The sequence below is a fragment of the Lemur catta genome, chromosome 3, assembly GCF_020740605.2.
Source record: "Lemur catta isolate mLemCat1 chromosome 3, mLemCat1.pri, whole genome shotgun sequence".
Lineage (NCBI taxonomy): Eukaryota > Metazoa > Chordata > Mammalia > Primates > Lemuridae > Lemur > Lemur catta.
In genome coordinates, this window is record NC_059130.1 from 47262452 (window position 1) to 47278624 (window position 16173).

The window sequence follows — 16173 nt, forward strand, 5'->3', positions numbered from 1 at the left end:
CATTCCCCAGACAGTGCACAGCGCACTCATTATGTAGGTATACACCTGTCCCCTCCCCCCCACACATCTGCCCAATACCCAGTTGGTGTTATTCCCAAATGTGCACTTAGGTGATGATCAGGGAAACCAATTTGCTGGTGAGTACATGTGGTGCTTATTTTTCCATTCTTGGGATACTTCACTTAGTAGAATGGGTTCCAACTCTATCCAGGAGAACATAAGAGATTCTATATCACCATTATTTCTTATAGCTGAGTAATACTCCATGGTATACATATACCACATTTTACTAATCCACTCATGTATTGATGGGCATTTGGGTTGTTTCCACACCTTTGCGATTGTGAATTGTGCTGCTATAAACATTCAGGTGCAGATGTCTTTTTTATAGAATGTCTTTTGTTCTTTTGTGTAGATGCCCAATAATGGGATTGCTGTATCAAATGGTAGGTCTACTTGTATCTGTTTAAGGAAGAGCTGCATTTTAATATGCTACAAAAAGATACTTTGCAAAAAGTATGAGGTTTTAGTGTGTGCTGGCATGGTTGCAGTGATGGCTTCGCAAATTTTCTTTCCTTTTTTTTTTTTTTTTTTAACAATTGTCTTTATGCTGAATTCATTTATCTTGAAATGGTGGACAACCACAGCTGCAGACTTCAATTTATGGTATATATCAAGGAATTCATCTTTTTCCTACAGGAAAAAGTCATGAGTTTTCTCTGCTTCTTGGAAGTACTTCCAGCATAACTAGTGGCACTTTGTGTGTGCTCCATGGTGTCCTTCAAGGTTTATAGTATTCATTAAACATGATGAAAAATATGCAAGAACCACAAGAGATCGTGATATGCAATTTACTGGCAAGAGGAATTGCTCACGTGGAGGTGATTAGCATCACATGGAGTTTTAAGCGAATACTTGCAACACTTGAGCTCACTGCAATAGCAACAGGTGGCTATGAAATTATTACAGTAGTACAGTATGTACTACAGTTCATTTTATATACAGTTATGATTTAATCTTACATATTTACGTTTGTTTACATTTCTCTCGACTGCAACTGGTACCGTGTATTTGTGTGTATTGTAAGTTTTGATAAATTTTTAAGTTTTTATAATAGATTTGTATATATTTTATGGCAGTAAATGATAAAATAGTCTAGTATCTACATATGTTTTATGCATCCATGATGTACCTAACTTTTTCTTAATTTTTAAAATATTTCTAGGGTAGGCAGTTTGTGAGTTTTTTCAAATTCCCACATATCTCCAAAAAATTTTTCAATATATTTATTGAAAAAAAATCCACATATGAGTGGACCCATGCAGTTCAAACCTGTATTGTTCAAGGGCCAACTGTAGTTTGTAATTGCTCTTTTTCGGCTTTTGTTTTGTCTTTTCACTACAGGGTGGTGGTTGCAAGATGAATGATGACATAAACCATGTGTTGCAGACATTTAGATAGATTCACAATGCTTAGAATTTTCTCTTAATTTTACTGCTTGCAATATATTTTTACACATCAACATCCTAGGAAAGGTAGGGCAATAGTTTGAAGAGTTTATAGATTATGATGTTTTATAGTATATTTACTCCTGTTATATCAATTTTTTAAGGGTTTGAATTTTAAACATCTATTTCTAGAGTGTGACAGAGGTCAAATTTTTGTCATTCATTTACTTATTCATCCATTTAATCTATTATACCACAAATTGCCCTGGATGTGAGGGATATGGTGATAGACAAGATTTACTCTTATTCTTTGAAGAACTCCTAGCCTTACACTTAAATAGGACATCTGGACATAGGACAGACAGATACATAGAACAGTGTGATAACTTGGGTTAGAAGCATATATAGGCTGGAGGGAATTGGGGGAGAGCTTCGTGGAGGAGGCGGTCTTCAAGTGAGGCCTCAAAGAATGAGTAGGAGTTTGCCAAGTGCTTGAAAGTAGGAAACAAGATTGTTCAAGAGAAAGGAATTGCTAAAATATGCTACATGTTTGGAGGCATGATGAATCTTCTTCATTGTATTTGTGTCTATTGATGGAAGGATATAAATTTATAGTGTAAATGAAATAATGAGCAGGCTCTATCTAGTATTAACACACCCAGTATTCATGACTCTCTTCAGTTCTTAAATTTCTGCTGACTCTAATTTATTCACAAAACCAGCTGCTGATCTGCTGTTAACCAATCAATATGTTATTTATTGAGTACCTGTGTCCTTGTTCTAAATAGTCTTCACTGGAATGCCAAGGTCATGCATTGATAAATTATTTTGCAAGATGGTAGCATTTCCAGCCATGCTGAGCTATTGAGTGAGTGAATGGTAGTTCTTTTCCCTTTTATTTCAGGGATCAGCTGTGAGTCATAGAAGTGCATCCAAAAAAACAAAAATTAAAGTCTACTGGAATGCTCCAAGCAGTGCCCCGAATCACATACAGTTTCTGTGAGTATAAGAGTTTACAACTCTAACTAGTGTAATTGCAACCATAATAGTCTATCATTTTCATACCTATTGGTATACTGTATGGGTATAGTGATGACACCACCTTATTGATGCTTTTTTGTTTGTTTTTTCCCCACTGGTATATAACCAGCACCTAGCACAAGACCTGGCACCTAACAGGCAGAATTAGAGATTTGTTGAGTGAATGAAGTATTGTACTGCCCTAATACTAGTAAGAGCCATCAATCAATACTTGAGTCTTTTTGTGTGAGAATACAAATATAAGTCCTGATATTCAGATGACTTTTTTGCAGTGGTACATCTCTCATTAGCTTGTCAGCAAAGTGAGGCTCTGCATGTTCCTAAAAATTATGAAACTCAGTAGAATTAAAATAGTACTTCTTCATTAATCCTATATGCAAAGGGAAATGGAATGTCATAAAGCCAAATAATGATTCCTGGGTGGTGTTACAGACATATATTTTAAGGGTAGGGTTGCCATCCTGTCATGTCTCTGTTTTCTGATTTGCTTTGTGCCCAGGTTCCCAGCACACAGTAACATAGCTTTGCATGCATGTATTAGGTGGAATGTGAAAAGGGGGGTGCGACCCCAGTGAGAGCTGCTGGTTGTTTATGTAGGCGATAGTTTCTTGCTGTAGTTGTCTGCTACACATGCCCTTTGGAAGAATTCGAATAGTGCGCTATGAAATGAGTAGTAGCATGTTCTTTATATGCCAGGGAGTAGACATATGTGCAGTGTAGTCTCTGGGTCTGGCATTCATGGCTGTTGTGAATATGCCCAAAGAACAGACAAGTAAGAAAAGAGAGGGATGGAGGAAGAGAGAGCAATAAGACACCATCTAGTGATGGGGCAGAAGAGGGTCACTAGAGATTTGCCTGAGACAAAATCGGTAGTACTGTTAGGTACTAAGTCATGTGTTCCTAGTTCATTTCCTTTTTTTTTTTTTCCTTTAAAGTTTTGATTTGATTGTGGTGGGCCATAATCAGGGTTCTAATCTCACTGGTATTGCATTTCAGAGTCACAGTTGTGGAGAAATATAAAATCTACTGGGTGAAGATTCCTAGTCCTATAATTTCACAGCCAAATGCACTTCCTTTTACAACACCTAAAGCTACAATAGCACCTTTGGCAACATTGTCTCCAGTTTCCCATTTAACTAAATCAGTAAGTAACATTTTTACAGCCTTACTAAATGCAATCTAAAATAACATGTATTCAAATATAATGTCCATATGTTATAAAATGTAGAAGAGAAGGAAAATAAACAAGACATTACGTAAAAGTAAAATGGTTTACTTAGTTTTTTCTATGTGAGCAAAGAGGTATATTTGTGGTCGGATATTGTGATCCTGTGCTTGGCAAAGTGCAAAGAGAACTAGCTGTACTGGGTTGTGGTAGGAAGCTTTTGGGAGTCTGAAGGAAGTTCTCATTGCAACATTATGACTTAAAGGTTAGAATACAGGGAATGGTCAAGACCCTGCATGTTCAAGGTGTGGTTATGACATTCACATGTAGTCTGTACTAGTAGTGGATATATTTTCATTTCAAAGAAAACCTGATGAAGAAACAGCTTTCTCTCTTTCTCTCTTTCATATAGCCAAATATCAAAAATGGAGAGGGAGCTTAAGCTAAATTTAGATAAGATTTGGAAGAGATTCTTGAAGTGGTGATATAACTCTTAGATGTTATTTCATTAAGGTCAAAGAGTACTAGAGAATTCTATATGCTGAACCACAGAAAATCTCATCAGCTAGAATTCCATTTAGGCCCTCTGAATCAAAAGAATTATGATTGACAAAGCATACTTTGGAAAAGGTAATGCATATTAGAAACATTAGGAAGAAGGGTTTCACTGCAGGAAATTCTGGTAAATTAGAATTCTTAACTCAGAAGTGGATACAATAAAAAATGTCTGGAGGCAGGTTGTTACAGTTGAAAGAACAAATGTGGGCCTGAATGCTGACTTGTCTAATTTCTATGTGTCTTTGGACAAATTACTTAATTTTCAAAGTCTCAATTTATTCACCAATAGAATGAGAAATAATGATATTAGCACAGTATAACTGTAAGAATTAAACAAAATAATGAATATCAGTTTTCTAACTGTGCTTTGCATTTAATAGATATTCAGTAAACATTAGTTCCTTCTCTTTTTTCTTTGCTTTATTATCCTTTCGTATCTCTTTGTTCACACAGAGAAGGCTAAGTAAAGCACTTTGCTCCTATGTAATGTCTTTGTTTCTTTCTCGTCTACATTTTATAATATATGGACATTATATTTGATTACATTATTATGAATGCTGCACTTTTGTTTGACCATACAATTAGATCTGTTATTTGTGCTAGCTCTCAGTTTAGTCTTAATGCTTATTTAATTAAAAGCTGCTTTAGGGGAATAAACAGTCAGTTTGGACCTGAGCTTCCCAGTAGAAATCTGTTAACAATATTGTTGTCTCTGCATATATTCACATAAAAGGCATTAGCTCTTATTGGAGCTTTTATTGTGTCTTTGTGCCAAGTTTATAATCTCTAATTATAGGGAAGTTCATTCAGTCTTAGGATTATAGCATTTTTAGAGCTAGGAGAAACCTCAGGATCTCTTTCTTTCAGCTTTCCTGTTGTATAGCTGAAGGGTAAGGGATCCTGGGAGAATAAATTCTTTGGCAAATGTGGCGTGAAGGGGAGAGCAGAGAACAAAGTATAAGTTTCCTAGTTCCTTGTGGCTTGTTCTCCTCACTCTATTATTATTGGTCTTTACATTTCCATTAAATCTAGTAACATAATGTTTAGCTCTCTTGTGAAAAGTCCTGTCACTGCCCATTCTAGCAAGGGCTGCTCATTTACTTTGTCAAATTATAGAGATGATTTTTTTTAAGACTCTTCCTCTTATGTTCCTTATCAGGAAGATTTGTATTAAATCATTATAGATTGTTGCTTGTTTCTCCCTCCACTAAATCATTACTATTATTTGGAGTGGTGGAGTATATCTGGGGAGCCATTGTTTCTTATATTATTTCAGTATCAAATTTGAATTTGCATTGTAGAAGCAGAATCCAAAATCTAAATGTAATAGCTTGGTAAAGGTTGGTTTGTTTACTTTTTTAAGATTTCATCTCTGAGAACTAGAGGAAACCCTTTATGTAAGAATATCAATGTCAATTAAGTATTAGCGACTTAAATACTCCCTAAGAAGTTTCTTAAAATTTACTAGAAACTTTGCTTCAGAACTTACTGAATGTGAAATGTTTTGTGTATTAAAGGAACTTTAATACTCTTGCACAATTACAGTCCAACTAGTGTTATGTTTTCCAAACTTTAATTAAAATTAATTAAGTTTAAAAGTTTAAAACTATTGCTCTGATCATTTCTAATTTAGGGTATGTCTTTTGTTTTCTTATTTGAATCCTTATTATGAAAAGAAAAACCCATACTTGATGATAGTGGCTCTTCTGTCATTGACAATGAACTGCTTCTTTGATAATTAAGATTTTTTTCCCTGCCATTTTTCTAGGTCAGTGCCTCAGACTGTGGGAACACGAAGTTCTGTATTAGAAGTCCTTTGAACTGTGACCCAGAGAAGGAGGCTGCCTGTGTCTTCTTGTCCTTCACAAGAGATGACCAATCAGTGATGGTTGAAATGAGTGGTCCCAGTAAAGGCTATTTGTCCTTTGCACTGTCTCATGACCGATGGATGGTTTGTACCTCTCACTTGCATAAGTGGTAATGAAAGGACAATCACGAGAGTGAGATCTAATCAATGGTAGATAAGCTGTTTGTTCCAGGGTCAAATGATCATACTTAAGGGTAGAATGAGAAAGGGGAAACTAACTTAGAACAAATTCCAAGTTAAAAAGCTTTGAATATTTTATGATTTTAACAGGCAATTATATACCTCCAAGAACAGGCTGTCCTATAGAAAGTTAGGAAAATCATTTTATTTCCAGTGGATTTGCCATTTTATGTCTGTTTATCTCTTTGTGATAAAGCAGGAAGCTCAGTTTAAACAAAATCACTCTGCATAAAATGTCATGTTTTGTGTATGCTTTTCAAATCATAGTTGTTTATTCAAGTGGCCAGAACTAAAGCATGTGCTCCTGCTCTTGGTGTCCTATTTTAATAGTCTTCAGTGCATTTCCCAAATAGGGAATTAAACCTGTGTATCCAGAAAATGTATTATAATAGGCGCCTTTGTCAGATCTGCAGAAAGCAACATTTGTTTTAAGTGGAGTCTCGCTCCCCCTGGGTGGTGCTGAATGGATCAAATGATCCTGTAGGTGGCAGCCTTGTGCTGTGGTGGGAAAGAGCAGGGCCTGCATAAGCATCCCGATTTCCCAGGGAGCAGGAAGAAGAGTTTGGAGCCAGGACATGTGTAAGTCTTGTTTAAACAGAGTTGGCTTTGGGAAGCTGGGGAAGACTACAAATGGAGAAAGCTCCTTATTTTCACATTAGCAGAAGTAAAGAGTCTTTTCTTCAGAGTTTTCTTCTTATCAGGATTTAAATTTACTACCACTTGTTTAGGGAATCACATTTCAAAAATAGAAAAGGAAGTGTGACATGGCTATGGTACAGGAAATAATGCTTTCCCTGAAAGTGCGCTCTGATCACATAAGTCCTGTGTAGTGGTTGCCAGTATCATCGGAAGCTGGTGTAATTTGTTTAGTGGAATGCCATTTCAGTATGCATATAGGACCTACATATTTTACTATATACCTGTAGAATGCACTTGCTATCCTCTGTCATTAAACAAAGTATATAAATTAAATCTATAAGATATAAGATATGTTATGTGCTTTAAAAATAACATATAAGAAAAATTATGAATCTTTCCCCTTCAATATTGCTTTTATGGGAAATTTTATACATACTCAGATGATGCTGCAATTGCTCAAAACATTTTCCTCACTTACCCTTTTGCAATTGCCATCAGACCTGTAGTGTATTCTTTTGGATGTTCTCAGTGCTGGCAAAAATGAATCAAGTTTGACATATTAGGCAAATGAGACGGGGTTAAAAATAAAATATGACTATAAAGTAATAATGAAAGGTGGTGGTAGGGCTTGTAGTTGTGTGAACATGATAAAACTGGCTATGAAGGAAATTCTGAAAATGAGTCCAAAAAAGGATTAAGTTGTTGAATAAATGTATAGATTCATTGAGATTCATCTCAGAGGTATAGCACTCATTTAGATATATGTTCTAGTCATTAAAATTCTTGACTTATTCTAGCCACTTCATAGCCAAAGTTCCTGCTATTGTATACTAAAACATTTCCTTCCACTGGTCACATAAAATCTGTAAGCAAGAGGGGAAGACACTGTTATTGCCTTGAGTGTGGTGATGAGTAGCCTACAGGTAGGCCAGTTATTTCTGTTCTAAATTGTAGGCACTGATGGCACAAAAGCACTTATCCCTAATTCAAGATATATTTATCTTACTTAGAAATCTTGTCTGTTTCTAGTATAGTACTCATCAAAAATGTTTATAAAAAACTTAATTATGCAGGTGCATTTGATTTACAGAGCAAGCCTATTTAATGATTAAAATCATCTGTACACCTGTTTGCCTAAAGTGGGGGAAATGAATCATTCTCAAAACATATTTTTAAAGTGGTTATTTCTATTTCAGTTGTTATTTTTAAATTTTTAGGGTATTTTTATGACCTGCTATCTCTTTTGAGTATATAATGCAAATTTAAATACTGAAGGTATCTGATGTTATGAATGCTGATTAGGTAACCTAAATTATACCCTTTTTTCAGTATGGCTTGTAAATTAATTATAGCAATTGTTTTGGCACTAGACCTCATCGCTAAAATTGAAATGTATAATTTCTCATATTTTTGCTAAAAATGACTCGTTAATGTCTGAATTTTAACTGAATTTCTAAGCACAGTAAATCTTCACTTAATGTCATTGATGGGTTCTTGGAAACTGACTGTAAGTGGAATGATGTACAGCAGGTCCTCAAATAACATAATTTCCCTTAACATCATTTTTTTATAACATTAATGAGGAAAAAAAATTGTTTTGTTACACATCCTTCCACATAAAGTCACAGTTTCCAAGAAAGAACCTATTGACGACTTTAAGTGAGGACTTATTGTACATGCATCTTCCCAATCTGAGGTATTTTGTTAAATAATATAAAGTCTTTCAAGTACACACATTATTAGCTTCCATCCTTCTCCTTCCCCTGCCCTGTATCATTTTGTTCCATACCTGATCTCTCAGTGCCCAAATTCTAGCATATTCCAGTCCTGACCTCTCTTGAACTCTATTTTGTGATTTCCAGCTGCTGGCTGGTCTCGTCCAGTTGAGTATTCCTGGACAATGCAAATCAACATCTATAAAACTGAACTTATTGTCTTCTTTTCTAATGTCTCCTTGTATACTCCTTTCTTGGTGATCAATGATGTTAGAAAAGCAGTTGCCATTATTGATTGCTTGCTTCTTGTCAGGTATTGTCCTAGGCAATTTATAGACTATCTCATTGCGGCTACCGTCTTCCTTGATAGTCAGAGAAATTTTGATTGTGACTTAGTACCTCCCTTTCATTCATTTCTCAGGTCCTTCTTCCTTCTATCTCCAACTTTTTGTTTTGAAAAGTTTTAAACCTACATAAAAGTTGAAAGAGTGAACACCAATAGGGCCCTCACCTAGATTTGCTGCTTTAGCTTTCCCTCTCTTTCTGTCTCTATCTACCTATCTATCTCAATTGACTAATGTGGCGTGTATAGATACACCTTTTTTTCTGAACTGTTTGAAAATAAGCTGTATAGATCTCGTGACATTTCATCCCTGACGTTTTCAACATCTGTCTCCTAAGAACAAGGACATTCTTCTACAATTACCACAACATCTTTATCACATTGAGAAAATTTAACAAGGATAGGGTAATTTTATGGAATATATAGTCTATATTCCAGTTTCCCCAATTATCCTAATAAAGTCCTTGTAGCTGTTTTAGTTTAAAATTTCTATCCAAGATCCAATCAGTTATCATGCAGTCAGTTTAGTTGTTATATCTCTTTGATTTCCTTTACTTTAGAACAATTATCCCTACCTTTTCTCTTGATTTTTTTTTTCAGGTCTCTTATTTTGTAGATGTTCTATAATTTATATAATAGATTTATGTTAAGATTTTTGGCACAAATACTATATAAGAGATGTTTTTTCATATATCAAAAGTTGCACAGTGTTAAATTATTCTATTATTGATGATGCTATGTGTGATCACTGGTGTCTGTTAGGTTTCTCCATTGTGAAGGTATATTTTCTTTTTGTAATTAATAAGTAATGTGTGGGATGATCCTTTGAGTCTGTGTGAATATTATGTTCCCCAATAACCTGTTACCAAATGGTTTTATCATTTATTGATGTTCTTTCTCTGAATCAATTGTTGCATTTATGGTTGTAAAATGGCGATTTTCTAACTTATTTATTAGCTGACATTCTTCTGAAAAGAAGAGCTTTCTTTTCTCTGCACTTTCCCTTCCCTTTCTGAGTAATACCATGGGCTAATGGATTCCTTTTGACCATTGTATTGTAGTTTATTACCACCATTCTTCTTTTGGATGGTCATGTTGACCCAAATGTGGCCATGGGAGCCCCTTCAAGCTGGTTGCTGTGCCCTTTTGATGTGTCTCCATCAGTTTTTGAGCATGTCTTTGTTTCTGGCATAACAAGATATTCTCCACACATGTTTTCATGCATTCCATCACTTCTCAAAGGAGCCTTGCTTCCCTTTAGTAGCAATAGTATTAAGAAATCAAGATTTGTGTGCTAATACGTTCACTGCTACTGATCTCCCAGGAAATTTTGATTCTATCTTTCTAACATACCTCTTTCCTTCTCGTTTTTGCCTTGTCACTATCTCTGACTTGACTTATACCTTTATTGTCTCTTTCCTGGACTGCTGCAGTAACCCTTCAACAGTCTTCTTGTCTCCATGATTTTCCCTTCCATTTTATCCTTCACACAGCCATTGGAATTCTCTTCCTAAGTCACAATTGAGATGGTCTCAAAAATATCTCCCCATACCTTTGGCAATTATAGAAAAATTGTTCTTTTTCTTTAGCATTTGTCTCAATAGTCTTCAAAGTCTTGGGAATATTTGTTGGAATTTCCATCCTTCGAACTCTTTCTTTACTCTTTATATATTTTAGCTAACAAAATTACTTGTTTCCTAAAATTTTCATATATTTTTATATTTGTACATCTTTGGTCCAAGAAGTTCTTCAGCTTAGAAAACTTTTCTTTTAATCTCAGCTCTACCTTATCCTTATATAAATATATTTTATTCTCTAAATTCTGCTTAATTACAATCTTTTCTGATAAGCCTTTTCCAATTCTCTGGCCATATATAATTTGTCTTTTCTCGGCACTTTGCCTGAATCTCTATTTTGCCATATTTAATGTACTACTGTAGCCGTCTCTCTCCTCCATTAAACATAGGCTTTGATTGTAAGAACTGTATTCTAGTCATCTTTATTTCTTCCACAATATCCAGCACAATGTTTTCTCACAGAGCACATCTAGATGCTTGACTTGAGAGGGGCAAACTTGGGAGAGAGCTTCAGTACAACTCAGCAATTTGGTGGAACTTCTTATGTTGTGTGCTTTCACGCTCCAACTGTGGGGTTCTAGAACTGCCTGGAGCATAAGGTTGTGCTAAAACTTTCTCTTACCTTTCATTTAAAATAGTAAGAACTGAGAGTTATCTGTTCCCTAGCCCAATCATCTTCTCCAATATTTGGGCAATCCACCTTTATTGATTTAGTATTTTAGTTTACTTCTTATCATCAGTTTGCCTCAAAAATCAGCCATTTTGTTGTATTAATTATTTTTTAAATAACAAAAGAATTCCTATACTTCACTGATGGTAGACATTCTAGAATATATGCATCGTTTAAATTGGGGTTCAACAGACTTTTTCTGTAAAGGACCAGATAGCAACTATTTTAGAGTCTGTGGGCCATATAGTTTCTGTTGCAACTACCCAACTCAGTTGTAGTGCAAAAGCAGCCGTAGATAATACATAAATGAATGGATGTGGCTGTGTTCCAATAAAATGTTATTTATGGATACTGAATTTGACTTTGATATATTTTTATTTGTCATGAAATATTCTTCTTTTAATTTTTTTTAACCATTTAAGTATGTAACAGCTATTCTTAAGCCCATGGGTTGTAGCTATAGGTTGAATATGGTTTGCAAGCCATAGTCTGTCAACTCCTGGTTTAAACTATGACCGCTCCAAATTTCTTATCTGAGCTAATTCTGATTTGACTATAAGATGTGTAATAGTGAATAATTGCTTTGCTAAGAGTATGTTCTTGACAGTTTTCAAAAGTGGAACATTTTAAAATAAATTTGAGTCTGAAAGTACATAAATATATCAGAATTTAATATTGGAATTTATAGCAAAATTTATTATACCTGGGTAGTCTTGGATTTTAGGGAATTTAGTGATTAACGCACATAAAGAACCTTGTTAAATAGTTTGTGGAGAAAATAAGCGAAATACCAAATTATAGATAATTACTTAAAATCAAGATTACTCATCGGTCCATTGTTTAAACATATTTTGAAGTTATAGTCTGCCCTCTCATAGTCACTTTAAAGAATAAGATTTAACTTTCAGAGTCAAGGAATATTGGAGACTAAAGCATAGATAAGAAGTAGACAACAAAAAAATTCCCCCTTGAGCTCAGATATTTTTGTTTCAATTTTGTAACATTAGATCTATTAAGTGTGTTCAATATGTGGCAATATTTGATTACAGTGTCTTCCATCTTAAAAGTGGCAATATTTGATTACAGTGTCTTCCATCTTAAATGTTACCAAAAATATCCGATATAATGGAGTGTATTCACAGTCATTAAAATATATAGGACATAGATATTTATTAAGAAATAAATATTTGGAACAACATTCATGGTAAATAGCAGAAAAAAGGTAACAAAGCTATATATTTTCCCATTTGGGAAGGAGAAAATAGGTATGAATACAAATAGATTTAGATAAATATATACAAAAGCTTTAAAGTGGTATTGGTGATTGACTTATGGACATATGAACATGTTATATGTCAACCTATTATTTTACACTGAAATTTTAGTGCTTTTGTATTATAACAAAATTATTTTTAATTAACAAATTGGACAGCCAATTCTCTAGAATTCATAATATCATTCAAGATTGAGTCAGTAAGTTATGTTTTAAAAGCATCAAATAATATTTGATTTCCTTAGGGACTTTTCTTTTTTAAACCAAAATGCTGAAATTCCTTTAAACTTTTTTCATTTGCAATTGTTTTTCAGGGTGATGATGATGCTTATCTGTGTATTCGTGAAGATCAGACAGTGCACATACAGCCTTCCCATTTGACAGGGCGAAGTCACCCTGTGATGGACTCCAGGGTGAGTGTGAAAATTCTGGGAAGCTCCACATGGCTGGTCCACTTTCCAGCTATGTGGCTATCACTGGCACAGCTTGCTGCAAGATGGTCTCCAATCTCTGCAGTTACAGCCTAGCTTGAGCAGGTGCCTGGCAGCAGGGCTCCTTTCACAATAATCTCTGAAAAACTTTTCTACACTTTAGATAGCACAAGACAAATTTCTCTTGTAGGGAAAGATGAATTCTTGCTTGTGTCACTTAAATCCTTTTTGTTGCTTCTTACAAAGTATTTTATGGCTTGTTAAGATAGAGCGTTAACCCTTTTCCAAAAGCTTGCAGACAGGTTTTTTTTTTTTTTTGAGACAGAGTCTTGCTCTGTTGCCCAGGCTGGAGTGCAGTGGCATCATTATTGTTCACTGCAACTTCAAACTCCCAGGCTCAAGTTATCCTCTTGCCTCAGTCTCCTGAACTAGGAGTACAGGCACATGCCACCGTATTCAGCTAATTTTTTTATTCTTTGTAGAGACAGAGTCTCGTTATATTGCCAAGCTGGTCTTGAACTCCTGGCCTCAAGTGATTCTTCTGGCTCTGCTTCTCATAGTGCTGGGTTTACAGACATAAGCTATCATGCCCAGCACCAGACAAGTATTCAAGAAGAGGCTTATGTTAGTGACAGAGTTTCTTGACTAGTGAGAAGGAGGAGCACATTTGGTTAAAACTGGTGCCCACCAGTTGTCTTAAGTGTCCTGTGTTGGCATCTGTGTCAAAGGTGGGCTATTTCAGGTAGAGGAGTGTCTTTTTCACAGGGCAGTGAACAAGCAATGAGCTCTGAAGGAGCGGTAGCTATCACTTAATGACATAGCAAATGAGCTCTGACTGAACAGTAGCTATCACTTAATGGCATAGCTGTCCAGAGCTTTCCCATGGGGTTGACTCTCACAGCTGGCTTGGAACTTCTCCCCAGTTACATGTTGCATTTTGGCCACTAGGATATTACGAATGGTTTCTTCAGTGTTTTTGATTGTGTGCTAGTGGCCAAATGGAGTTAGTTCATCTGCTAAAAATTTCCAACCCCGGTCGAGGAATTGTGGGGTTCTGGCTCAAAGTAAAAATAATATTTTTGCCAAATGGGATAAAAACAAATAAACTGGGAGAAAATGTTTCTTGTACTCTTCAAAGAGGAAGTGGAAAAACAATGATACTGCAGACAAAGCATACACATAAGGTATTAGAAAAAGGAAATTGAACAGGGCAGGATTTTGATCATATCTTATTTTTAGCAAATATTTGGGAAGTGCTAAGAAGACTCATTGTGTATGTTTGTAGGATACTCTTGAAGACATGGCTTGGAGGTTGGCAGATGGTATCATGCAGTGTTCCTTCAGAAGAAACATTACCCTTCCTGGGGTTAAGAATAGATTTGATCTAAACACAAGCTACTACATATTTCTAGCAGATGGTGCAGTTATTGATGGTAAGTATATTGATAAAAACTGTCTTTTCAAGCTTTTTGTTTCTCTTCCTTCCTCCCTTCCCCCCCCTCTTTTGGAGAGACTAGTGTAATAAGGTACACACTTATGGATAAGGAGTTATAACCCTTTTCTATTTTGCCTAAAAATTTTTTGACTTTTAGTTAGCATGCTCTTACAGCTGTGTTTCTCTGGAAACTAGATAAAGGTAGAGTGTCAACTATGTTAAAAGGCAGCATTGCCTATGATCAGAATGGCCTCTGGTTGGTAAAATGCATTTGACCAGAAGAGCTATAAATACCTTGCAAGAAGCCATATCTTTGGGCTTCCCTGAATGTAGTGACATTAGCATTGCAGGGACCCTAAAAATAGTGCCTTTGGGGTTATTGCAAGAGATAGTGGCTCTTGTAAGAAAACATGCCCAATATGAATCTCATTTCCTTAGACCTGAGCTTCCTCCAGGAAGGTAAGGAGGAGATAGAATAGTTGCTGGACAGCTGAGTGAACTGTTCCATGACCTCCCATTGCAGGGAGAATGCCTCACACTGCCCTGTTGGTGTGCTGTATTTCATGTCCTACATCTTTCTAAGTGAATATGATGCCAGGTGCAGCCTAAGGTATTGATAGTTCTGTGTTGAATGTTTAGTTTATCCTTGAGATGACTACCCTGGTGGATACCGTAACACATATTAATAAGAATAGTTTGATTTTGTTTAAGGTTTTGGCTAATGATGTTTTGAGGTGCTGCAAGAAAACCCAATATAGTATTTAGTGACTCATCTCTTAGGGGATAACATTGGCCTAAAACTTTGAGAATATAGCCTACTTTGAAAATGGTGAGAAGGTGGGCATGTAGAATAGAGAGTCAGGGGTTGGATAAAGGGAGAAGAAGAGCAGGAAATGTGTTACAGGTAAAATTGTGAAAAGCCTAGAATATTCTATCATGTGATTTAAATTGTCTGTTATTGGTAAAGTAGAGCCCCAAAATGTTTTGAAGCAGGATAAAATGTATACTTGGTGTTAGAGAAAATTTAGCAACATTTGAAGATTTAGTTATAGGTGATATGTATAGTTATCGAACTGAAATTATGTATTTCACCCTCCCCCCCCTTTTTTGAGACAGGTTTTCATTCTGTCACCTGGGCTAGAGTGGTGCAGTGGTGCAGTCATAACTCACTGCAACCTCAAACTCCTGGGCTTAAGCAAACCTCCCATCTCAGCCTCTGGAATAGCTAGAACTACAGATGCATGCTATAATACCATGCCTGGCTAATTTTTAATACATTTTTTTGTAGAGATGGGGGTCTTGCTATGTTACTTAGGCTGGTATTGAACTTCTGGCCTCAAGGGATCCTCCTGCCTCAACCTCCCAAAATGCTGGGATTATAGGCGTGAACTGCCATGCCCTGCTGGCCATTTTATTTAAATGGAGAAATTTTGTTGTATAACAAAGTGTCTGTGTGTGTGTGTGTGTGTGTGTGTGTGTGTGTGTGTGTGTGTGTGTCTGTGGCAATGCCAAACCTTTCTTCATGGGTTAGCATTATAGAAATCAGCACATATTTTCCAGTAGGAACAATGTTTTAAGTGGTAGTTCTAACACTCCCTCAGTAAAACCTAGTTAATGGATGAAATGTGTAAAGAGCAGAGCATTGTTCTATTTCCTTTGCCTGCTGATATTGCTGCGTGGGATGCAGAATCTCTGCCTTATCTCTTGTGGTGTTTCTCTAAGTGTGGGGCTTAAACAACCTGCTTCAGAACCACCTGAAGTGACTGATAGCAATGCAGATTTCTGACCTCCACCTCAGACCCACTGAATCTGTCATTGGTGCCTGGGCTGT

General features: G+C 35.9%; 1 protein-coding gene across 1 annotated transcript in view; it reads left to right on the forward strand.

Moving 5' to 3' along the window:
- FRRS1 (ferric chelate reductase 1) overlaps positions 1-16173 on the forward strand; it is a 45339-nt gene that overhangs the window by 13116 nt on the left and 16050 nt on the right. Inside the window, exons 4-8 of the mRNA XM_045546416.1 lie at positions 2353-2447; positions 3486-3633; positions 5981-6163; positions 12791-12889; positions 14193-14340. Of these exons, the coding sequence (XP_045402372.1) occupies positions 2353-2447; positions 3486-3633; positions 5981-6163; positions 12791-12889; positions 14193-14340 (673 nt within the window). The remainder of the gene's footprint in view (positions 1-2352; positions 2448-3485; positions 3634-5980; positions 6164-12790; positions 12890-14192; positions 14341-16173) is intronic.